Source organism: Macrosteles quadrilineatus, unplaced genomic scaffold, assembly GCF_028750875.1.
Source record: "Macrosteles quadrilineatus isolate MER2022 unplaced genomic scaffold, UCM_ALF_1.0 Scaffold_4__1_contigs__length_99947679, whole genome shotgun sequence".
NCBI classification, from domain to species: domain Eukaryota; kingdom Metazoa; phylum Arthropoda; class Insecta; order Hemiptera; family Cicadellidae; genus Macrosteles; species Macrosteles quadrilineatus.
The window spans coordinates 72,163,046-72,189,856 of NW_026542597.1; the positions used below are offsets into that span (position 1 = coordinate 72,163,046).

Consider the following 26,811-nt stretch of genomic DNA (forward strand, 5'->3'; position numbering starts at 1 on the left):
GATTAGGTATAAATGTTTTACAATAAGTTGCCATTTCAGTTTGTTACGATTGAGAAGGAGGTGTATCTTATACAAATTTGTTTTTTTAGCTGAACACTCTATCGTTGGAACAATTAATCTAAGTTCTCAGTTTTTTAAAAGCTTGATTTAAACCATTTGAAATACAACGTGTTCTTCGTGGTATGTCGAAGTCTATGCTAATTCTTCATGCAATGCGTATTTAAACCCAATACATAGCATTACCAAATCCAATATCCGTTAATAGTTGTAATCCGTACTATTTAAACAACCTTAGACCCTCACCAGTAAATTTTAATTAACGTGTGCCCATCGTAGCAACAACGTACCAAGGCGCATCTAGGCAATATGCTTGCAGTGTCTGAATTGCCACTCACTTAATGCAGGCGCAACCTTACTACTGCTATTGGAATTGGTTACTTCAATTAACCTATTAATACTATTAGACAATTGAATAGTGTCCATTACTTAAAATTCTTGATGATTGATGGTATCTGATAGTACAAAAACCAACATTTAAACGTTATAATGTAAGAAATGTAAAAATGTACTTGCTTAGCCTTTAATCATTCGTTGCTAATAGTATGAATCTGAACATAAATTGTGTTAATAAAAATGGCAAGGGTTGTATGAAGCTAAACGAATGCTATACCGGTATGTTCTAAAAGACTATTTATTATTTGGTTTTATATTTGCTGGTCGACAGCACTGTATTAACAGTGACAGCACTGCGATGTGTTTGTTGATAAACAACTATGCAATTAAGTTGGAACCTTCAATCGCTTGGTAAATTTAATGGTATGTAAATGATGAGCGTGCATACGAAATTACACAAACAATTAATTGTGTTTCCTTTATCAAAATCTATAACAACGTATCCTTTTGAAATATAAAATTAATTCTTGTGAAGCCTTTAGTGGAGGGAAGTGAACAAAATAGTACCAAATATGGTTGAATAACAGGTTATGAAAAAGAATGATGATATAGTAATACTTTAGTAAAAAATAATTTCAGAAAACGTGAAGTGGTTTTTTAAACGGAGCCACGGGACTTTTCCCGTTAGTTTTTCAATTGTTTTTCACTGAGGTTTTGCATAAATTATTCTGGAGCGTGTATACCATTCTCAAAGTTCTTTTCCCGATTATTACATTACTTTAAGCCATTGCCGAGATTTGAACCAAGCCCACCAGAACACAAGTATAGCACATTAACCACAAGATCCCCTTCCAATTCACATTCTATAAAATCAATTCTCCCAAGACATAAAACGGTATTTCTAAACCACCAAAATTTGACCAAATTTCGTTTAAATAATTCAAAACACAATATTTTCCGCATTTATGCAATAATTATTATTCTAATCCGCAAATCGCCGAAGTTTCTACGGAATAATCTGCGTCTCGTTACTAACTAATTTACAATTCAATTTTCGTTTAATATTCTCCGATCATATCCAATTAAATTGGACGATCGCTATCAAAGCGTTAGATTCCAACACTTTATCGCTTTTATTACACCGATTTACTCCCACTCGTGGGGAAATAGTGCTGAATGGGGTAAGGCGGGATTTGAATATGGACCTATCCCAACACCAGGCAGTATTGAGCGACAGTGTTGCCAGGGATACGATAATTGTTTGGTCGGTACCATAATTTTTTCTTAAATAGGAAAAATATCGTAGTTAATGTGATTGTGCGATATTTTGTAGAATAATACGTTGTAACATTTTTTATGTTATTTACTTTAACTACTCCAGTGGTGAGATTGGATATTTTATGCTGGATATGAATGAAGGACGAGTGTAGACTGTAGAATGTGGGAGGCGAATGTTTTTGTGAACTGGGCTGTTATATTGTTCGAATAAGTTATGTTACAAATAATTGTGGTTTATCATGTAGCTTACAAATGTATCAAAATTATACCATAGAAAATGCATAGATAATATAATTCAATAAATTAAAAGAATATACTGTAGTATTTTAATGCTCTACGGCCGGGTTTTTATGATTGTCCGTCTTTATAGACAGAACTATATAGACGGACAACTACAAGAAAAATAGCTGTTATCTCGTGAAGGACACATATAAGAAGTTCAATCCTGTACTACTAAGATAATGTTTGATTTTAATTCATTGTTTCTTATACTTTCTACACTCATTCGCACCGATTCGGCTTAAACGCAAAATAATCTAAGAATACGTTGCCTTTTTAACAAAATTATAAATTAAAAACTCGTGCAAAACACATAACACAAATTCCCAGCATGCTCATGGATTGCTTTAGCTCCAATCAAAATCTAAAAACTATAATATTTTTCTGTAAAACAATAATAACTTAATCAACATAAAAAAAAAGAATCATACAACATATTACGAGAATCCACGAAAAATTCACGTATTTATACGATAATCCGTGAGCGTCCGCACGATAATTCTGGTACGGCTGTGCGCGCGCACCCCGGCTCGCCGCGACGCCTAGTAGATTGCGTCGCCGGTCACAGTACTTACAGCGGGGCCGGGTGGCCAAGAATGAGAGGGACTCTGAAAGATCTGCTGACGTGTACGTTTAGCAGCGAGCCTTGCCCAAGGAGCCAACGCCGATCTTCAGGTATATCAGGTACGATCACCTGTTTCTGCATTGTTGATCAGCTGATTCATTGTTGATTTGACCATTTGACCGATAGCGAAAAACACATGATTGAGTGATGTGTTGTGAATCCATAGTAGTAATCGTTTTGAAGTGTTGCAATGTTGTTTGAATTTTGTTGTGTAAGTTCAAGAGTAGTGTTTGAAATAGTACAGTACTAAAAAAATTTTATCCGTGTTAAACCGGTGTAACGTGGAATAGTAATGGGGAATGTTAAAATCGATTGCAACTAGGGATAGACATATAACTTTATTTTCAACCCATTTGACGACTATTCTACCACTCAAATAGTTTTTATGTAAGCCGGTGTACAGATTTCAGTTTAATTTATTGATTTATATCAATCATATATTATTGTTTATATATTTGACTGTATTTTATCCTTGTCTGTATAATCAAAACTGGGACATTTTACTTTGTTGATGTGACTGGCAAGTGTAAAATGCGTATTTTGTGACCTTGAACTTAATTAGAGAAAGAGGGGTGGATCGCAAGAGGTGAGAAGTTTTAAGGGTGGCAGGGGGTGGTGAGGGAATGAGAAAGAGTGAGGTTTAGGAGGAGCGGTGCACCACCCTTTTAGCATGACGTAATCAATGTGCCCCATGCTGTCATACGGTTATAAACATTGTTGAGCATCTATGAGATTAAGGAAGCAGTGGTATATTAAATTAACTATAAATCAAATGTTAAGGGGTTCTTGCTATCTTCACTATCAGTTTTTTGGGGAAAACAGAATTTTAAAAAATTTGGGAAAAAGTATTTAAACCATTTTATGCTTTGATATATTATAATGGGGTATTAGATGCTGAGGGTACCAGATAAATCCAGTTTTGAATACAAGAAAAACACTTCGAATCTTAACCCCTAAAGAAAATTTAGGTTCAAGTAACCACATGGATTTCAATATATATATATATATATATATAAATGAAAATGAGTTGTTAAAGCGATTTTCCACATTTGAAACCCATGGTTTGACTACAAAATTTTAATTTTAAAAACGTTTTATACATACTTGAGCTCTATTATAACCATCTTTACATTATCAATTGTTACATAGATTTTTACAATTTTCATGTTAAAAGGATAAGCTATTTGTGAGATTTCTCTTAACAGTTATTAAAAACAGCCTAAAATCTAAGTTCAAAAGAATGAAATGTTGCAATACCTAAATATGCCCAAATAATTTTTACTCAGATCATGTAACATAATAAGGATCACAATTGAATACAGTAGAACCTTGATAACAAATCCCTCTCATAGGGATGATAAAATATGACTTGTTATCAAGGTTTACTCCTTGACGAGGTTTGCAATAACATGTAATTAAGTAGAACTAGCAGCCGTGACTCCAAAATCTGTGATATTTGAATTAATTTACAATTTTTTACTGCTCTCAGTTAGGTTGAAATTTATCTATTTTTACGTGATAATCATTAACTTCTCACTGACTTTAAATTTTTTTAAGCAAACCCTGAACATAAACTTTGTAATTAGTTTTTCCAAAACAATATGAAATCATGCATAAAGAAGTGAATCGAACTTTAATAAAAAAAAAAACTTTTTCCGATAAGTACATTATTTCAGCCAACCGGGCGCGGCTTAGACCAACATAAAGTTACCCGTAGGAAAAAACTGTGTTCATGTATCACGTCTAAAATATAAAGCATCACAAAAACTACATACTTCATTCATTAGTTCAAGTTCAAAAAGAGGGAAATTTTCTGAATTGACCATGGCTAAGGGCAGTTGATAAGGCTAAGGCTGAAAGAAAACGATTATTCCTAATAATATCCCTATTATTTTCACTACACGATCTCTTCGAGGTATCTAAGAAAGATTACAAATACTAATGAAACATACTATGAAAACACTAAATCTGACAAAACTGATTTTCTTCTTTACACTTCTTAACATTTCTTCATTTTTTACTCTACACAAAATCTACCTATCAAAACACAAAATCTAAAGTAAGAAGGAAATTTTATTTTTAATTTTATACAAATATCATTACAATATTTTACTTGAACTCACTAAAACATCACCAGCTGTAAGATAACCCAATTTTCGTATGGATGTAAACAAAATGGCCATCTGTTTTGATGCAAACAAAATGTAAACTTGAAAAAGTCCAGATAATTGACAATAGAATTCAGCACAAACTCTGAAATATTAAAAGCCTATACCGTTGACTATATAACACTAGTGTTATATAGTCAATGCCTATACTTAGGACGAAGGGCTTTCAACGGATATCATCCAAACCAGCAAAACGCACATCTAGAGGGCAAGAGTTTTAAATTGATACCCAATATGTCTATGATACTGTAATAAATATTTAGGGATTGATTTGCTGCACAAAAAAATCAAACAAATTCTTTTAATAATATAGATACAGTCTACTCTTCGTAAGTTAAACACTCAATAAATCGAAACTTTCGATAATTCAAAATAAAAGCTTATTCTGTAGAGAATCTCTCGATATTTCAAATTTTTACCATGTATTTTGATACACTCGGTATTTTAAAGTCCAAATAAAAAGACAGGCCAATTTGGAAAACGCAGTAATTCGAAGTTTCATTGGCAAAACACCCTGTAATTTGTATTTTGTAATTTGTGTATTTGAAAAATACACTGGTTAACAAGGGCCACTTGGTATATTATCTACTGTTTTTCTTTTAATCCTTATATATGAAGGCAATTTCTACGAAACACTACTCCTCCGTTAATAATGGACGGATTTTTACAAACAATGTGTCAAAATTAAATATTTTTTTGTAAGTTACTTTATGAGTATTCGTGACTACATTAAGTGTTTTGAAGTAAGGTTAGATTAGGAAGGTAAAGTGTAGGTTATAGGTAGGTGATCGGTTTATTTATTTGTGTTGCACCATATTATTTTTTTTATTTTTTGGAATAGTTGGTTAAACGGGGAAACGATTTCAAAAATGCTTGCATATTAAAGGTCTTAACAAACCATCTACAGTATTCTAGCATTGACTTTATATAAAGTCAATGATACTAGCAAATTACTACATACAGACCAAAAGAAAAGAACATTTGGATTTGGACCTTTGACCATAGCAAACCTAACATATAATTTATGAAATGTGAAAAGTTGTATATCATTAAATACTATTCTGTAATAGCCAATTAATAATTGTTTGGCAAATCCTCATTTTAATGGCTTGGCCAAAAATGGAATCTGCATTTTGTGAAACAGTAATTTGGTAACAATTCAGTAATTTCAAATGTTGATAACAGTAGCCTATCCTATAAATACTGTTATTTGATTGCCAGGCCACGGACTATACATACGTCCAGTTACAGCCGTAATAATAAGTAAATAATTAATTACCTGGGCTTATAGAAGTACACTTTTAACCACGGTATGGATAATTGTCTAGAGCTGTCCAATGGTTTTATTAAGGCCAGTATTAAAATGCCGTCTCTAAATCGTCCCAATAATGGTAGAAGACCTACATGCCAGTTACATTACAATCATATCCTCCATCAAGAATACTTGGTATTAACAATCATAAACAATTTCCAGCAAAGAAAGCCGAGTTTAACCGAATGCAATGGTTGAAATGAAGACCAATGTTTATGTTGCACAGTTGAATTTAAATGTCAAATTTCCCCTCCTGATGTTATACTTTAATACTCGTTTTTTTAATAGTTACTGTTTTTTTTTTATACTTAAATACTTTAACCGATTGTAAGGGTGAAAAATTAAGTCCAATATTTTTGTTGTAGGCTACAGTTGAATTTGAATGTTAAATTTCCTTTCTCTTTTTTATACTTGAATGCCCTTTTTGGATGTTAATATCAGATTCCCTCTACTGTAATATTTTCCTGGTCAAAACTACCATAATGCACTTCTGGAAGAGGTATCTGAGTAACAAGGTGTAGTTAAAACAAATTTGAATTATTATAATTTTTATCAATAAAACAAGCATTAGTATATCTATTGACTTTTTTACATTTAGTTACTTATACAAATATCAAATCACGTTTGTTCCGCTCAACTGGCTTTCACCTCTCTGAAAGCAACCCTAGTTAACTTGCTTCGTGCTAAATAAGTTTACAATTTTAAACTTAGTCTATGTATATTTCAAAATATATCAACAAAGTGTGATAAGTCTTATATTTTTAGCTTACCTATATATACATCATTGACCTTGATATTGGGGATAGGGTTTAAAGAGCAGAAATATCTTAAGTAGAAATTCAGACAGGAATAGTGTTGTCGCGTGACTGACTAGGGGTGTGGTGCTGGAATTGGCCCAACAATCTACTGCAAGTCAGGCATTTACCTGGAGTACAGCTTAACTGGCTTGGATATATCACTTATGACATGCAACTCAGTTCCTCAAACCTAGGTAGCATGATATACATTTTAGGAAATATTTAAACCAACAACGAGAGAAAAACATTTAGAAATTTATTTTTGAATTCAAACCCTACCCTAAGTTTTGATTATATCACATAATTTTGTTTCTAAAATTACCTTTTTATACATGTAAAAATGTATGTGCCATGATACAAAATTTGAATAAAAATTGAAAATAATGAGATAGATCATTACTTAGGTTAGAAACTGAACCTAGTTAGGAATTATTTAAAATTTAGGAATGCAAAAAGAATGTGAAAAATGGCTTAAAAGAAATAAAATAGTTTGACATATTTTACTTTTTTAATCTCTTTTGTTTGCTTAGGTATTTTAAATTTCTTACAGTATCCTGAATGATTTTATCAGTCTAATTTTTTCATTTTAAACAAAAATTATCATGGATTATTGGATTACAACTGCCTGAGTCAAAAGAATAATAAAATCATATACATATAGGTATTCCAAAAGAAAAAATGAATTGGGTGGATATCAGAATTGGTTATTTTTTTCATCGACAAGTCTTAATGATTTTATATAGCCTAGGACAATTTGGCTTCTGTGAGGTTGAAAAGAACGTGCAAAAACTTTTTTATTGCATTTTTCAACCTTTAATATATTTTAAAGTATCCACAACCGGAATATCTTAAAATATATGCAATCCGCAAACCAGAATTTTCTATTTCTGTCGGCGGGATTTGAATGGATTAGTTCACTAAAATAACCTCACCGCCTGACTGTAAACCACCAATGCTTACATCAGCAAACACGTGATGGTACACTCCTCTGTCTATTCTTACCAGATGAGTCTATTTTGAACCACTGTAGTGCAGTTTTATCAAATTTAATCATTTATTGAAACAAAAAATATGTTAAATCTATTTAATATGACCTGTTAATACACAACCAAAACCTTTTTATCTGTAATCAGATGTTTTACCTTTACTAAATATTTGTTTATTAGAATCTCTCGGGAGCAGAACCTGTACCTCTGCTCCTGAACAAACTGTCAAATTAAAGTATTTACAGCTGACTTCAATATTGATATATTTGACTATTTACATTCTTTCAAAATGTAAACATTGAATCTTTGGAATCCTGTGGGGCGTAGCCCAAGGGAAATATGAAAATAAAATTATTTAATATTGCAATGTCATCCATTTATATGCTATCATTCAAGTTTCAAGTCTCTAGCTCATAGGGAAGTTACTTTAAAATTGATTGCAAAATTTGTACCAAACCGACAAGAAAGGTAGCTAATAAAACAAGCCCATGGGAAACATGAAAATAAAATGATTTAATATTGCAATATCATCCATTCATGTGCTATCATTCAAGTTTAAAGTCTCTAGCTCATCGGGAAGTTAGTTTAAAAGCGATTCCAAAATTTGTACCGAACAGACAAGAAAGTGAGCTAATAAAACGTATTAAAAATGTTACATCAAATGCTTAAATACACAGAAAACATACTACTATAACCCAGAATGCCAAGGGTAAAAGCGTTAAGTACTTTCAGAGAGCTTTGCCTGTCAATTCGTAGGCAGCGCCACCAGCATTGCTATGCACTCAGCATGGCAACGCTGGTGGCGCTGCTTACGAATTGACAGGCAAAGCTCTCTGAAAGTACTTAACGCTTTTTACCATGCGGTTGGCATTCTGGGTTATAGTAGTATTAAGGATTCATAGTCAATGGTAGTATGTTTTCTGTGTTAAATATCAGTTAACATGGTGTCACTCAATCAAATTAATGCACTAACATGTTATGATATTCTAGTAAAAGATGTTGTACTCCGTTCACAAAATTTAAGTTTAAGGGGAAGAAATCACCTCCATTTCAACCTGCCTTTAAAACAATAGCTGAGGTAACGGCTAAATTTAAACAAACATGTATTCAACCTGCGTATCAGCTGCAATATACATTACGCAATAATGTGGTGGGGGAACTTCTCCCTAAAACTGCCTACATTTTGTGAATGGGCTACAACGTATTGGTTTCTTTCAAAATAATGTATTTGTACAGAAAAATAAAAGTTTGTTCTTAGTTGTAAGTACAACTCACAATTCTATGAGAAATAAAAACTTATATTTACTACTAGATAGATAGATAGATAGATAACAGTGCTTTATTTTTCTGAATCGTTTACAAATTTACAGATTGTATTATTTTTATGCACAAAAGACAATAGTCATTTGACCGTCTGTCTGGTTGGCAAAGTCCACTTCCACTATCTAAATAAAATCAACACTGCACTGATATAAAAAATAATAAACATAAAAGCACTCACTTAAAAGCTAAAATAAAATTTAAACTAATTTACATTCATTCCAATTTTTTGAACTGCACCAAGGATTCTAATCTATTGCCTACACATACTAATACACATACCTACACATCATACTAGGCTATACTGTAAATACATACATACACACATACAAACATACAGATATATTCTAACATACAGTTTTTAGAGTTAAACCAAGAATTTCCTTTTACAGTAAACAGTTAAATAATAAATCTTTGAGATAAAAAGTATCATGAATGCTGAAACATAAAATACTGCTCTAATAAAATGAAAGGAAAAAAACAGAGTATATGATTGTTGAGATTCATCATCTAATAGCCTAGTATATAATGTTTTAAACTGCTTAATTCATGTATGCTTATTGTCACCTGTCGTTCAAAAGATTACCCTCGACTCGAATACCTTTAGAACAGAATATTCCCATCAAGTTAGGATTTTTAAAAATTAAATTCATTTATTAGCTCCCTCCTACGGACCCAGGCTATTTTAATAAAGTTACCCAAACCTCGCCAATCCCTCCCATTTAGATAAGATAAAAACTCATGATAATCAATAGTTAATTTTTGTAAATGACATTTTCTAAGGTCTTTAAACACGGGACACCTTGCCACAAAGTGAAAAACAGTTTCATTTTCATGCAGGTTACACAAGGAACAAAAATAATTTTTATCAACTACCCAGGGTTTATAATTTAAATCTAACATCTCCCCTCTACATTTCATAATCCATGAAATTGTGACGATATCCCTATTATCGGAGAGAAAAGTTCTATCGCCAAGATTGAAGTCCAAATCTATAAATTGAGAGTGAAATGCCGATGTACGCGCTCTGCCAATACATTCCGCCCTCCAGTTATCTCTCAACGCACTCACAACGCTCATCAGCTGGACCTCGACCTGACCTTGCGCAAAGTCTACCGGCAAACCAAACTTGTCACCTAATAATTTCCAGTCACGGTACCAATACACTTTTCTCCTTATCACTTCCCTTGCTAAAATATTTGGCAAACGATCTGCATCCAAACACAACACATTTAATATATATTTTAGATTCATCAAAATAGTATGGAATTGTAATTTGTCTAATCCTGACTCCAAATACAGAAAATAATTAGGCGTATTATTTGGCAACCGAAATAGTTTTTTTATAAACAATCTCTGAACTGATTCCACTGGATCACAATCTAAATATCCCCACACTTGACCTGCATAACACAAAATAGATTTTATTATTGAATTGAAACATACAAATTTAGAATTCAACGGAACTTTATTGTTATTTATAAAACTACTCCACACGGCATTAATAGCTAATTTTGCAGCAGCTGACTTATCATTTAAATGCTTATCCCAGTTAAGAGTTGGTGTTAAAACAACTCCTAGATATTTGTAGGAATTCACTATTTCAATAGGCTGACCTTTGTACCACCATTTATTGTTTCGTGCCAACCTACCACCTTTACGAAATACCATGATTTTTGATTTATTAAGATTCACTTGTAGGTTCCAAATATCACAGTAGGCCTCTAAATTAGTTATCATTTGCTGTAACACTGTGGCTGTTGGTGCTATCAGTACAACATCATCGGCATACATTAAAATGTTTATTCTCTTACCTCCGACTAAACAGCCACCTCCTAAAAATTCTGGCAAGTCGTTAATAAATAATGAGAATAAATTAGGACTGGCAACGCATCCTTGTTTTAAACCTATTGTTGATTCAAAACTGTTTGTTATGCCACTTTTACACCACACTGAAACATTGGTACCCTCATAAAGATTTTTTAAAATTCTAGAAAATTTTGATGAGACCCCTAAAGAAAGTAATTTAAAAATTAACGAATCCCTGTCTATTGTATCAAAAGCTGCTGTAAAGTCGACGAAAAAGCAAAATAATTTTTGTTTATTTAAAGATAAACTCAAATTTACTATACATGATAGGTTGAATATATTATCGATAGTAGAATAACCTTTCCTGAATCCAGCTTGAAATTCAGAAATTACTTTATTTTCCATTATCCACTCGTTTAATCTAAAATTCAATAAACTTGAGAAAATTTTACAAACACAGTCGATAAAGGAAAGACCCCTGTAATTTTCTACTAAATTCACATCGCCCTTTTTGTGTAGAGGAAATACAATAGATTTTTTAAAACTTTCAGCTACCTTTCCGTTGTTGTACATATCATTATATACCTTTAACAATTTGTAAAGAAGAGAGTCGGGAGCATTTTTAAAAAATTCATATGGCACCCTGTCATGACCAGGAGCCTTGTTATCTTTTAGTCGTAAAAGAATGGTTTTCAACTCTAACATACTGAAGTCCGCATCTAATATCTCGTCTGTTATCAAAGGTTGCGCATAACTGATACTTGCTGATAACAAAGGTGGGTTGAGTAAATTTTTAAAATGCAATACCCAGTTTTCTGGGGCAATATTACCAACAAGTTTAACTTTCCCACGCTTAAAACTGTTCAATGCAGACCAAAATAATTTTGCATCCCCTCTATCATTTAAATCAAAAATAGTTTTCTCTAAAAATAATCTTTCTTTATTCTTACATAACTTTTTGAACTGCTTACAAACTACTAAATATTCGGACTTCACAATTTCACAATTAGTTTTACGGAATTTATTTAATAATTTGAATTTACGCCTCCTCACAGCCAAACATTCGTAATCAAACCACTTTCGCTTCCTATTAAAATTCGAATCAGGTATAGTCGATTGTTTATTCTGGGCCGAGTCAATAATGATTTTAATAATGTTATCTACATTCTTTTGATTGTCCTCATACAATTGCAAGCAACTGACCTTCCGATCCACTCTCGCCCTGTAAAATTGTTTACAATTATTTGACCATTTGAGTTTTGGCATCAAAGGTAATATCTGACCACACTCGTTGTCCCTCAATTGCATACCTTTCACCTTTAAACAAACCTCAATGGGCATATGATCCGATCCCGTATGGCTCAACACTCTAAAACCTTCTACTAAATGTAAACAATTAATAGACACAGCGGCTAGGTCAATGACAGAAGAACCCATGGCCCCGATAAAAGTATACTCCCCACAAGAATCCTCAACAGATCTACCATTTAAAATTATTAAACCTAAATTATCAAATAAGTTTAAAATTTTTCTACCCCTGCAATTCAATATTTTATCCTTAGACTTACGTGTATCATTGAATATAGGATTTATCTCGCCTAGGAATAACTCTGTTATTTTTTGTTCATCCCCCACTCTTCCATTTAGGTCCCCAATTATTACTAGGTTTTCATGCCATAAATCAATTAAACAGTTTGAAACCATTTCAAAATCAGTTTCCCAAAAATTACAGTTAACATATAAAGGTACCAAAATCAACCTTTTATCATCAATTCCTGTATCAATCTGGACCAAAATTAATTCATTGATTTCAATAAATGAAATTAAATTAAAAAATGGTGACTTTAAATTGGTTAATACAATCAACCCACCCCTATACCTTCCATAATTTGCAGTTCTCTCTGCGAACTTAATATTTATTTTAAATCTACTAAGCTTTTGTGAAATAAAATTAAAATCTCTCTCTGAAATAAATGATTCTAAAATGAAAACTACGTCATAATTGTCTATAAATTCCAAAAAATAATAATCCTCTAATTTATTCTTAATACCACAAACATTGTAACAAATGAGTTTTAATGAACCTGTTCCACTCGCACACCGTCCGGAGAACACCCGATGTTCGTCGTTCGCTGGATTGGCGTCGGTTCCCTAGCCTCTTAGCGCCTGTGAGTAGCTCGCTGTAGCCGTCGTCACCTCCCCTGGTCCTGTCGCGCCATTGTCGCCGTCACCTCCGTCGTTGGTCGCCTCCGCCCCCATGTTTGAGTCGTTGCCTTGCACCAGTAGTACCCCAGAGACATTCTTTGAAGGAGAAGACACAGGTTTACCTTGATTTGGATTCTCACTTGTTCGACGTGGAGGTGGATTCTTCAAACCGCTCACGAAAGCAGAAAAATCGTGTCCAAACATTTGTTTCAGCTTATCCACACCACACTGTCGCCCTGCCATGAGACTGCCGTTTTCCCAAGTAAACCTACACTTCTTTATAGTCATGTGGTCATACACTAAAGGCATTCTCAGTTCTCCTGACACTTTCTCGACTTCAGTTCTTACTGCTGCCAAACACGCCCGTTTAACCCGAATTTCGCGCGGGAAATCGCGGTACACACTGTAACCCGTATTTTTCAAGTTTTTCACCCTACTCATATTTACTACTATAGGTACCTTCACTCAAATCGACATGTATATAATCGACTTTATACATTAACAGCTTTCATAATCGTGCTTGTTCAAATCACAAGGATAGCGAAAACAGAATGATGAGAAGAACGTTAGATGAGTACTACCACAACTCATTGCAGCATTTACACAGTATAGGAAATATGAAAATCTAAAAACAAATCATCTCATTAATCGTTTATCAAGTTTGTGCCAACACTATCAAAGGTGTTTTCAAGAGCAATTCACTAAGGAGGAAATGATTTTCTGCCAAGTTTATGAAGCTGATATCATGCATAATTACTTCGTCCTGTTCCGTAACCTACAGCCGAGATATTCGCCAAGATCTCGTGGCGTTCATCTTGACAGTGAACATGTGACTTGTCTGGCATAACGTACTCCATCGCAGTAGTGGCTCACTATGCCAGAGTTGGCAACTCCTCGTAGTGCACGACATTTGTAAGCTGCCAGACAGTGACAATAAGTTTCTTTTACGTTTACAGTTTCGTCTAGAACATGGATTATCTAGGTAGTGGTTAAAATGTTCGCTTCCAAATGTGAAAGATCCTGGTTCGACTTCAAGCCAGATTTATTCTGGGATAGACACTACTTTTAATTGAGCTATCCATTGATAATTAACAGTGCCATCACTTGCTATCCGATACTTGGAGGATGCAGGGTTATTGAAAAAGTTTTATTGATGTACATTTTTTAAACTTGAACTAATCTGAGAAAGTTGTATTTGTGATGCCAAATAATACAAAATACACAAAAATTTTTTGTGCAAATAATCAAGCAACACCGGCCGTAATACAAATTCCTTCCAATTTAATCACTAATACTACATTCACCAAAATCAAATCAGGTCAAAAAGTCTTTTAATGTACATCAGGCACATTAAATTGTGTCAAAATTTTAACTTAAACTTAACCTAAAAAGCTAGTTTTTATAAAAACATTACTGTCCTGTTGAGGACAAGATCCTGCAACCAGAAAGATGTAAGACTCCCATGGAAACACAAGTCAAATTCCAGATAGCTCAAAAACACATTATTTCCACGTACAAAAAATACTCCTCTTAAATTTTTCACGTTATTTTTACATGGAAAATTATTTCACTTTAGAATTTTCACTTTTTAACCGTGAAAATTATGTTATTTTTACATTATGTGCTGGTATGTGTCAACTTTATACTCAGTAAATGAGTCTGCTATAGAAGCCAAACCATTCTTGATTTTCTGTCACTAAGTTTGATGGTGTGAAATGTTAGGATAACAAATAGCTTTATGTGATAGATGAAGTGTCATGAGTCAAAAGAGAGGGATAGAGAATATCTGTAGGTGGGAAAGAGATAGAAAATGTGGGGGGGGGTTTACCCCCCCTGGTCTGGTTACTAATGCTGGCTCAGAGAGACTTTATGATCCATAACATATAAGAGATGGTTGACCCATATAACAGATTGTAAACACAAGTTTCATCTTTTATTCATAGGTTTATTCCAGGTCAGACGAACTCAGTATATTTTTTCTGAGATATATGTTTTACAAATCGACTTAAAAATTAAAATTCTTCTACTTCAAAATTGTAATTAATTTTTCTTTGGAGGTTGAAAATCAAGAACGGTTTGATTGTGGTTAAAAAAAAACTAGGTAGCCACGGGCTTCACCCCGTTTGACTTCATAAGTATTATAAAACTATTGATTGGTTAAGTTAAGCTGAAATAAACAAAACAGAATACAGTAATGGTAAAACCAACAATTAAATAATCACACCTGATTTTAATAAGGTAATAAATTGAAAGAATAACAAACAAATAAGTACAGCTGATGTATTTTTAACATTATTTATATGGAGAGTTCCCTTTAGAAAGGAATTACGACCTTAAAGGGCAATTTATGAATGGATAGTTTTGCAAAATGTTTCTCGTCATGACAAACATTTTAAGTATATGGTTTAATTATGGGGGTGTGACTTGCAGTTTTCTTAAAAAATCATGGGTACTTTGGGATTTTATATATGGATTCCATAAAGATAAAGTAATGCTTTCTCTTCAAGTCATCAAATTTTCACTGAAAGTATAGGAACAAAGTGTTGTCAACAATGTAACAATATAAACAGCTGATTTTACATCAGACAATGATTTTGGGAAAGCTATAAAAACTTCCTAATTTATTAAAATACACTACCTACTTACTATTTGTGTTGAAATGTTGTAAAAGAACATGTATGTTAGTCGTAAAGTTATCTTCTTTCTTGTTAAAAGTCAAAAAGTGTTTGGAAATCAATAAACGTATTAGTATCTAGTACAGTGGGATAAAGCATGGATTGATTGATACAAATTGCTTGCACATTGTCAACAACAGAATATGGCTGTGGTGTTATTTATCAACAATCAATCACACACTGACACTTTGGCTGGTATTTTGATACAGTATTGATTTGACCTTTCCTATCTGATCCAAACAATTCATAGCTGGTCCCTCAATTAATTCTGGAAATTTTTACATTACTGTGTTTGTAGATCCAATAACATTTTGCTCTTAACATTTTTTATATACAAATACTTTCTACAACTGTATCAGTATTTGTAACAGTAGTAAGGCTTAGAACTATAAATATTATAAAAAATTGATAAAACAAGCTTTTCAACATTTTTGAATGTTTGCGTTTTTTAGAATAAGTTCATTACATAATTAACAACAAAAACGTTCTGGGTGAAAAAAATTCCAAAAAATATGTACAATGTGTACTATGTTGCATTAAAGTTTAATGGCATTTTAGAAGCGGTTTACCTTGGGCAAATTTTAAAAACCACAAGATAATCTCGAAAACACGTTTCCAGGTTTTACATTCCTGTCATAAAAATTGTTACAAACAAGCAAAAATATAAATTTTATGGAACTATGTAAAATAAAACTAAGAAAATGTTAGTATACAGTTAGTACTTGATTCTATGATGTTGGATCTTACATTTCTTCAGAGATACAAACATGAGTGTCTAAACCTTTTTCTCCCCGACAAATGTTAAGGACCAGTAAATTCTAGTTTTTATGTGTCATGTTGTTAAAAAGTAGGTATAATTTATATGAAACTAACAAATTAACTAACAACTGGCTAGTTTTCAGCTAATTTAGTCCATAGGTTTTTGGAAAATGGAAAGACATTAGGACTTGTTTCTATAGTACCAATATACATACTATGATTTTCAACTGTAGCAAGAATAAGGGCCACAAAGTAAATTTGTCAAATAAACAAAATTCCTGCTAAATATAAAAAGTCGTCAAACGTTCTAATATTGTTGAGCACCAAATATACATGTCTAAAGAACCATAAAGTCCATGTCAAGGCTTCGCCAATTGATTTGACTTTCTTCCAGCTGGGCCTTAGTCATGCAATCCAAACTATTTTTGTTTTTAAGTTTTGTGTTTGAATAGTTTAATAGCGAATGTTATTTACCCTTGTTTTTATTTAATATTAAAATATAACATTTAGTAGGAGCTGCTACTTGTCACAGTGATTTATTTGTTCAATACTGTTAATACTGTTCTATGAAATGGCGACCATACAAAGTAGGTATTTTAAGCCAAGTATGAATGGAGATGAGTGTAGGATGAGTGGCGCGATCTTGTAGTCTTGTTAGTGACCATAAGGCCGACATTCCTTAGACACAGCTGTTAATTAATAGCCCATACAGCTAATGGCAACTAAGGAACCTATAGTTTATTGTGGAATCCGAACCACATTTTTGCCTTGGTAACTACGAATTGGTCTAATTATCAGGATAGTACTGCGGATAGTCGTAGTACTCACCCGTGCGGACGTTAATTCACACTGGGGAGTATCGCATCCACAGTGCATGCCTATAAATGCAGCACCAAATATACATGTCTAAAGAACCATAAAGTCCATGTCAAGGCTTCGCCAATTGATTTGACTTTCTTCCAGCTGGGCCTTAGTCATGCAATCCAAACTATTTTTGTTTTTAAGTTTTCCACCTTTGTTCCTGTAGTTTATTAGAATTCAATGCTTGACAAAGATCTTAAGTTTTGTGTTTGAATAGTTTAATAGCGAATGTTATTTACCCTTGTTTTTATTTAATATTAAAATATAACATTTAGTAGGAGCTGCTACTTGTCACAGTGATTTATTTGTTCAATACTGTTAATACTGTTCTATGAAATGGCGACCATACAAAGTAGGTATTTTAAGCCAAGTATGAATGGAGATGAGTGTAGGATGAGTGGCGCGATCTTGTAGTCTTGTTAGTGACCATAAGGCCGACATTCCTTAGACACAGCTGTTAATTAATAGCCCATACAGCTAATGGCAACTAAGGAACCTATAGTTTATTGTGGAATCCGAACCACATTTTTGCCTTGGTAACTACGAATTGGTCTAATTATCAGGATAGTACTGCGGATAGTCGTAGTACTCACCCGTGCGGACGTTAATCCACACTGGGGAGTATCGCATCCACAGTGCATGCCTATAAATATCCACAATTCGTGACCTCCTAGTAGCTGGATTACAGGACGACCCACTCGTCCCAGTCAATGCTCAGAAAGACTTTGACACCGATTTAAAAAATAAGAAATGTATATAACTAACATCGTGATAGTAGGTTATGATAGCAATTCAGCTAATATTAATATTGTTTTAAGCAAAGTAATTTGATTTATGGGTAATTAGAACATCATATTTATTGAACCAAATATTTCCTTTCCCTTAAACCTGATAAAAAGTCTGAAAATGTAATTTACAGTATTGTAAATATCCACTAGCATTTACTCAATGGCTTTTCAGTTCTATCAGAAATAGTTTCATCATTTAAAGGGCCTCTTGATGTGAGTGCTGTTCAGCCCAAACTAGGCCAAACTGAGATGGAACTCCTTTCTTCATAATGGAAGTGCTTCTGAATAGAACAATATGATGCTCAAAACTGAATTATAAATTTCATACAAAGGCCACTAAAACTCTTGATCATTGGGCTTTTAACAAAGTTTGTTGATGGATATGTGTACCATAAAGAAGTTGCATTAATCTAATTTCACTGTCTCGCTCTATTGGTTGCAATTCTTTGAATACATCTAACCTATTTATAAACACACATTGGAGTATGCATTAGTTTTTAGAAGTACCAATATTATAATGATTGAGAAAATGTTCAATTCAGCTGAAGTGCATGAGTTAAGTTTAAGAGATAAATGGATTTCCCTGTATTGGGTGTGGCACCTCTTCAATCAAAGCAATGTATTAAATATAGAGTTACTTTGCGATTTAGGAAGTTAATGGCGGACGTAGAAAAACTGTCTTACTATTTGATAGGATCATAACTTTTCTAATGGATTGATTTCATCTTTGGTTTAGGTTATGAAATTCAGTTACATTTTCTAAGGGGTAATTTAACAGAAAACACAAAATTAACGGTGTTGAAGAAAAATCAGAGGTCTTTTTTCTATTGAAATATAAAATGAAAAATGTTGAGAGGAATTTCAAACTTTTCCATTTTATATTTAGTGAGGTGCTGTATTTAGAAAGGATCCAAACGAAGTGCTTAGTCACAGTTTTTATGCATTTAGAAACTTTTAAGGAATTCTGACGAATCCAAACATATGTTCACAGTCTATATATTGTGAGATGCTGTTTAGGAACTCTGATGAATCCAAAGTTACGGTCACAGTCTAGATGCTGTGAGAAGCTTTTTAGGAACTCTGATGAATCCAAAGTTACGGTCAAAGTCTAGATGTTGTGAGAAGCTTTTTAGGAACTCTGATGAATCCAAAGTTACGGTCACAGTCTAGATGCTGTGAGAAGCTTTTTAGGAACTCTGATGAATCCAATGTTACGGTCACAGTCTAGATGTTGTGAGAAGCTTTTTAGGAACTCTGATGAATCCAAAGTTTTGGTCACAGTCTAGATGTTGTGAGAAGCTGATTAGTAACTCTGACAAATCCAAAGTTGTAGTCACAGTCTGCATGTTATGAGATGCTGTTTAGGAACTCTGAAAACTCCAAAGTTGTAGTCACAGTCTGGATGTTATGAGATGCTGTTTAGGAACTCTGAAAACTCCAAAGTTGTAGTCACAGTCTGGATGTTATGAGATGCTGTTTAGGAACTCTGAAAACTCAAAAGTTTTGGTCACAGTCTACAGTCTAGATGTTGTGAGAAGCTGTTTAGGAACTCTGATGAATCCAAAGTTATGGTCACAGTCTAGATGTTGTGAGAAGCTGTTTAGGAGCTCTGATGAATCCAAAGTTACGGTCACAGTCTAGATGTTGTGAGGATCTTTTTAGGAACTCTGATGAATCCAATGTTAAGGTCACAGTCTAGATGTTGTGAGAAGCTGTTTAGGAACTCTGATGAATCCAAAGTTATGGTCACAGTCTAGAGGTTGTAAGAAGCTGTTTAGGAACTCTGACAAATCCAAAGTTGTAGTCACAGTCTGGATGTTATGAGATGCTGTTTAGGAACTCTGAAAACTCAAAAGTTTTGGTCACAGTCTAGATGTTGTGAGAAGCTATTTAGGAACCCTGATAAATCCAAAGTTATGGTCACAGTCTAGATGTTGTGAGAAGCTGGTTAGGAACTCTGAAAACTCCAAAGTTTTGGTCACAGTCTAGATGTTGTGAGAAGCTGTTTTAGGAACTCTGACAAATCCAAAGTTGTAGTCACAGTCTGCATATTATGAGATGCTGTTTAGGAACTCTGAAAACTCCAAAGTTGTAGTCACAGTCTGGATGTTAATGAGATGCTGTTTAGGAACTCTGAAAACTCAAAAGTTTTGGTCACAGTCTACAGTCTGGATGTTACGATATGCTGTTTAGGAATTCCACTGAATCCAAAGTTACGGTCACAGTCTGGATGTTGTGAGAAGCTTTTTAGGAACTCTGATGAATCCAAAGTTATGGTCACAGTCTGGATGTTATGAGATACTGTTTAGGAATTCCACAGAATCCAAAGTTACGGTCACAGTCTGGATGTTGTGACCACGTCAGACAAGGCTATTATAAGCCGCTGGCCTACTGAGACTTGTCCCTTGGCCTGAAGCTCTTGTCTAAATATATCCCTCCTGCCCCCACTCGGGTTACCTCACTGTCATTCTCTCTCTCTCTTCAGTGTCTCGTTTGTTTGTTTGTTTTATACGTTGTGGTCTAGGAATTCCATTATGCTTTAGTATTTGCTTACCTGTTCGTTTAGTAAGACAGGTGCAATTTCATATTGTAAACAGATTAAATAAAGTTCAAAAGACAAATTTGATGATGGATAAAACAACAAATAACTCATTTGGTGGAATTCAAATACTTTTGTAATACTTTTGTAGTTACTTTTTGAATGGATCTGCTGTCAACAATGACAACAATTACTGTGCAATCGACAACAGTGATATTTTAAATGGATCAAGCTAGCTACAAAACTTCTTGATTGTCCGGAACCCAAAATAAGGAAATTAATATATTTCATGACAAATTGGGACTCAAATTGAAATTAAGTACATTAATTGCCACTCTATTTTTATATAAACAAATATAAATGATTTTGCAAAGATTAATCCATAGAGGGGTGTGTAAAAATAGATTGTGTTATTTCCAGACTAAATCGTAAAATGTCTGAAATTATAATTAGCGCAAGGTGAAAGAAAAAAGTGACAGAAATATCTCGGCGGAACTTGTTCTTCAGAGAGTGAAATTATGATTTGTGGTCATACGCTGTCATTAGTGTCATTAGTGTCAACATCAACCTCCCTGAGTATTTATCATTCACGCACGTTTCATATAATTTTCTCTTCATTTTTAAGGCCCAGTTAACCAAGCTGGGTTTTTGAATAGTATTAAATCAAAACTATTTTGGCAAAATTCAGGATGAAAAACTTTAAATGATGATCGAGTTAAAAAATAGGTTAGAGTTTAGGTATATTTTGTAATGTAATACTAAGTTTTAAGGTACAAAAGGCCAATATATAATATTTTTTTAACACTAATACCGAAACCCCGGTCTAACAGGCCCACGGGAATTTTCAAAAACGCATGTTGGCAACACTGTTTACTTGGTAGATTCCATTCCCCCAATACCTTCCCCCCTTTTCCTCCCCTACCTATTGATATATCATTTGATCATTTTGCATGGGTGCCGTGACCTTGACAGGTCGTCTGTTCATAACATGTCCGTCTCAGAAGCCCAGTGTTAGTGTATTTTAAAGCGGGGTCTCACAGACCGAAGCTTTCGGTTTGTGTGTTTCTAAGCGGGGTCCATCATTTTTCAAATGGGGTCTCACAGACCGGGGGTTTCGGTTAACGTCAGCCTAGGTGGGGTTTCGGTATCTATATATTAATAGGCAAGCATGTTTCTTTAAAACCTTTTTTCTCAGGTCGTGTGCATCGCAGAGAAAATCTACGCATACTGTTGGAAAGATATTTTCCTGTAGATGTGCAGAATGCCTCTAAAAATTAAAATAGGCTAACAAATAAGCACAAAAAATTAATTTGAAAACTTCAAAAAATTAACATGGAGCATACGGGTTGCCATGATGGTGACGAAATAACAACAAAATGTTAACAGAAAATCAAAACAAATGGAAGAAATTCAAATCACATGTGTTATTTACACAGTGTGGGGATAAAATAGAGAAGTCTGTACATTAATTATTTTTGGTCGAGTTTCGACCACAGGACGACCACTAGTTAGTGTTAATTCCACAAGCGATTTAAAAAGTATATTTTTTTCATCTTCAGGCTGTATTTTTTTTAACTACAGTACCAAAATGTATTGCTAATAGGAATATTTTCTGAAATAGGTATCCCGTTTCACTTTTTACTGGACCACTTTTTATAAAGTCTAAGTAAAACTGAAAGGAATGTGTTGATTTTGCCTTTTCACTTGGTTATGGTCCAAAAGGAGCTGTCTTGGTAAATAAGGGATAATGTTACGAAACCCATTATTTTGTTGTAGGAAACCTTACGGTAGGGGTGTGCGAGTACTCGAATCTTCGAGCTTTTTGGTCGAGCTTTTCATTATTCGGCTCGACTCGAGGCATTTTGAAAAAGCTCGAAGTTCGAGCCGAGCTTTTATACTAAGTCAAAACACTTAATTTGGGTCATAATTGAGAACAATGTTATCACAAATCTACGTTGTTCATGCATTCGAGGTTTGATAAGCACGAACCTCAGCTCAGTCAAGACGCAATGATTATCGATCGTAATTTTGAGGAGATAGGAAAGAGACAAACGACCACCTATCGCGTTGTCTTTCTAACAGCTATTCGTATCGTAATATACAACGCAGTGCGAGTGCGTGATTGGCTAGTCGCTATGACGACACATGGTTGCCGTGACAACCTACAGTGCGCACTGAGCACTGCGCCTTGTGTGGGAGGGGAGATTATACCAACAATTTCAGGAATTCTATTTTGGGACGGATGAAAGATAAGGAAGAAACAAAAAGTGGTCACGTGTGCAAATGTAGTGGGCGACACAATAAGGCTGTAAACAGTATCGTCGTGTCGTTGTTCCTTGTTTGTTTACTTTTTCAGATTCCTTATCAAACGCCCCTATCTGCTATCTCTCTTTCTCTCTCTCTCTCTCTCTATAACAATGTACTGATTAAACAGATAGTGGTTGAAGACTTTCCTACTTTCAACAAGTTCAATAAGTTTCCCTGCAGTTATTTTAGTTCAATCAATCCTATAACCTTTCTATGTAATGTTTATCAAAATAATTAATTATCTGTTTTGTATTTTATTTCCTTTAAACCAACCCCTATTTACCATATGTATTTTATAGAATAAAATGTTTGTTTATAAAGTTTCACTGGCCACACAATTTTGTACCTTTTTTATTTTGTATAATGTAACAGTTACCTTGATGATTATATGTATCAATAAGTGGTGCGTGCTGTAGTGAATGCTTTTTATTATCAAAATAAGTAATGCATTTTTTTGATAATAATACATGTATTATTATCAAAAATTAATAATTCATTACTTATTTTGATAATAAAAAGCATTCACTACAGCACGCACCACTTATTGATACATATAATCATCAAGGTAACTGTTACATTATACAAAATAAAAAAGGTACAAAATTGTGTGGCCAGTCAAACTTTATAAACAAACATTTTATTCTATAAAATACATTGAATACCATAATGTGATGTAGTTTCCTATTTGTAACTTGCAAATAATAATAATTGATAGTTAATTCTGGAAAATAAAAAAATAGTGATCGCATTCATAAACCTGTTGTCAAAACAGCAACACGGGTGTAAGGGTTTATTGTTTCAGAGGCTAGAGTGTTTCAAGGACAAAGTGCTGGGCCTCCCGGTTTAGGGGGGAGGGGTGGTGGTGAGACTGCAAGAAGGGGAGGAAACTGGTTTTGGCTATTTATTGATTAGTTCCCCGACCCTTCTAGATAACAAAACTGAGTGACAGTGTTAATTCATAGTGTTCTTTATTTCATAACTTGTTTACTTTGTGTGTTATTCTATTAATTTTAGTGTTTTGGTCTATTTCCTCCATATGTCAATTATATCTTTTTTAATATATAAGTTTACTTTTTACTTGTCTCTCCACCTTTTTGGATCCAAACCAACTATGTTCTTTTTTTATTAATACAATTGATAAAACTAAAATATTTTGTGCATGGAAAACAACAAGAATAATCACGTGTTCTTAAATTTATTTTGTATTTATTTATACAAAATAGAATTAAATATTCATAGTAGTTACAATATACATAATAATGTAATCGACTTGCTAGTTGTTTTGTCGTCATTCAAGGTCGCGTTGCTGTTCTGTTATGAAAGACAATCTGATTGTATTGTCTCAGTCTGCACTGCATATCTCGTCAGGCCTTCAATTATCCTTTTATTTCTTGCATCTTAATTTAGTTCAGTTCAGTTCTTATCGTGATTATCTACTATTTCATGTCTTGACAATTCTCAATGTTTTTAAACATATTAAAATAAAATTGTGTTTATTTAAAACTTGACTGAAAAATTATTATTATGCACTTTTTTAAGAAAAAAAAGTTTAATAATTTAGATAAAGCGACGCTAGAAAAAGCTCGGCTCAAAAAAGCTCGAGCTCGAAAATTTTTGAAAAAGCTCGGCTCGGCTCGGCTCGAGGTTGAAAATCACTATTCGCACACCCCTACCTTACGGTCACAATATATCTCTGGCACCAACCCAACTAAACTAGTTCAATGCACAGCTGCATTGTATTATATTCACAGCAGTCTGGTTTATAAACTAAAACTAAAATAACACAATGTGGTCAATGTCAGATTAACTAATGAAAAATAAACTCGAGAAACTTTCAACAAAGCAAGCTAAACAACAATGTATCATCAATCTTGCTTCATTGAAAAGTTTTGTTTGAAGTTGTTTAGCAATATTTCTGTAAACTTTCAACTATATTTTTAATCGCTTGAAACCACAAACTCTGTTACTGCTAGTTCATTTTTCATCGGTCGTTCTTTTTCCTCTGTTTTACGCTGTGAATGTCATAGCTTCAAGTAGATTTTTAACTTTGTTTCACCAATTTCTATAAGTAAAGTCCTGACTATAATTTATCACAATTTCACTAAACCTTTGACTTTTTTAGATACCAGATTAGATATTTTATATAGCCAATTTATTCAACTAGAATACAGTTCAATGAGCCACATACAGTGTGCTACATTTAAATTATACAGTATTTTCTCTCTTAATTCTCGATACTTTGATCACTATGTATTAATAGGGCCATTATGCTGACTTGGATCATTGGCCTTTTAATAAATGATCCCAACTAAATAAACAGCTGATCTTAGTCAGTAGCTTCGCAGATCGTCTCACCACCCACACTCATCTTGGATAGCCAAGAGATGTAGTTACTGATCTCGTATTACGTAGTAACTGGCCTACTTTAAACTGTGAGCTAGGAAATATTTACTCAGGGACGCCGCAAAAAATGGGCCCTATGAGCCTTGGCCCAGAGGTGCAAGAGGTTTTAGGTTTGTTAGGAGCACAAGGAAGAGAAAAAGGAAGGGTAGGTGGAGAGGGGCACAACTATCTTTTGGGCCGACAGCGCATCACATGCAAACCACAAGCCTGTAATTACTTCAACTTATATACAGATTTCAAGTAAGAAATAACTGCAAACATATATTAATTAAAAACATATGTGTACGGTATTGAAATTAGTAGATTTTCAAGCTCAAAGACGCCAACTCTATGATTTATCTGCAAAAGTGAAATATATCTTCGCGTGAACTTGCAGCTGACATATCTATTTACGTTCCGAGACAGCTCGGAGGGATGAATAGGAAGGAGATGTGAATGGAAGCCATTTGCGCACGGACGGAATCCTAGCAATAAAGCATGTGGCAATATTGAGCTCTCAGCTGAGCCAGCAGACTATTGTCAGTTCTAGCTGTCAATACTGATATCCGTAGTGTAAACGATGTTTGATGGCGGCTTTTATCCTTCAATTTGAATCTACTTACTTTTAGGAAGTCTGGAGTTTGCTATTCCAAATCTTGTATGAAACATGGACGTGGCTGGTATAGAGGTAATGGAACTTCTCTCAAGAAGGTCTGGGTTCAAATCCTGTTGAATACAAATGGATATTAGCTATATGAATTAACCATATAATTTGTAGCACACTATGGTATAGGTCTATCCGCAAAACATTTAAGATTCTAAAGCAAAAGGATCTTTCTCTCTACTGTAAAACTCCCTCCTCTTAAGAGGGTTCCATCCGCCCGCTGTTTACCATGTAAACATGGTCCTACAATAAGAACCTCCTGGCATTATTATAGTGTTTATCGAGTTGAAACTGTAAAAAATTAACAAAGATCTTAACTATGCACTGGCTGAACTGAAACTTCGTAATTGTTTACAAAATTTCATTTGGAAAATCCATAAAAGTAGGCCTAGTCTTTTTCATGCGATTTTAGCTTCTAAATAATAGTTAAAACATTATTTTGGCTCCACCCATTGCAAGTTCTGATATGTTAAGAGCACAAAAACAAGCACACAATCATTGGAAACAAATTTGTTTTAGAATTTTGGGAGCTTGTACCATAGATGCATTAGAACCTGGTAGAACCCTCTTAACGTCAACAACACTTATTATTTAGTATGAAGTACAAGTTTTAAAAGTAATCTCCAATTCTCAGCTTATTTTCAAGAGTAAAAACATGATTTTG

At 33.8% G+C, this 26,811-nt stretch overlaps 1 protein-coding gene across 1 annotated transcript in view; it reads left to right on the forward strand.

Annotated features, from left to right (window-relative positions):
* Window positions 1-2,513: 2,513 nt before the first annotated feature.
* The window catches only part of LOC128993046 (b(0,+)-type amino acid transporter 1-like), a 62,046-nt gene continuing 37,748 nt past the window's right edge, over window positions 2,514-26,811 (forward strand). Inside the window, exon 1 of the mRNA XM_054416800.1 lies at window positions 2,514-2,634. Coding sequence (XP_054272775.1) covers window positions 2,547-2,634 — 88 coding nt within the window. The 5' untranslated portion in view covers window positions 2,514-2,546. The remainder of the gene's footprint in view (window positions 2,635-26,811) is intronic.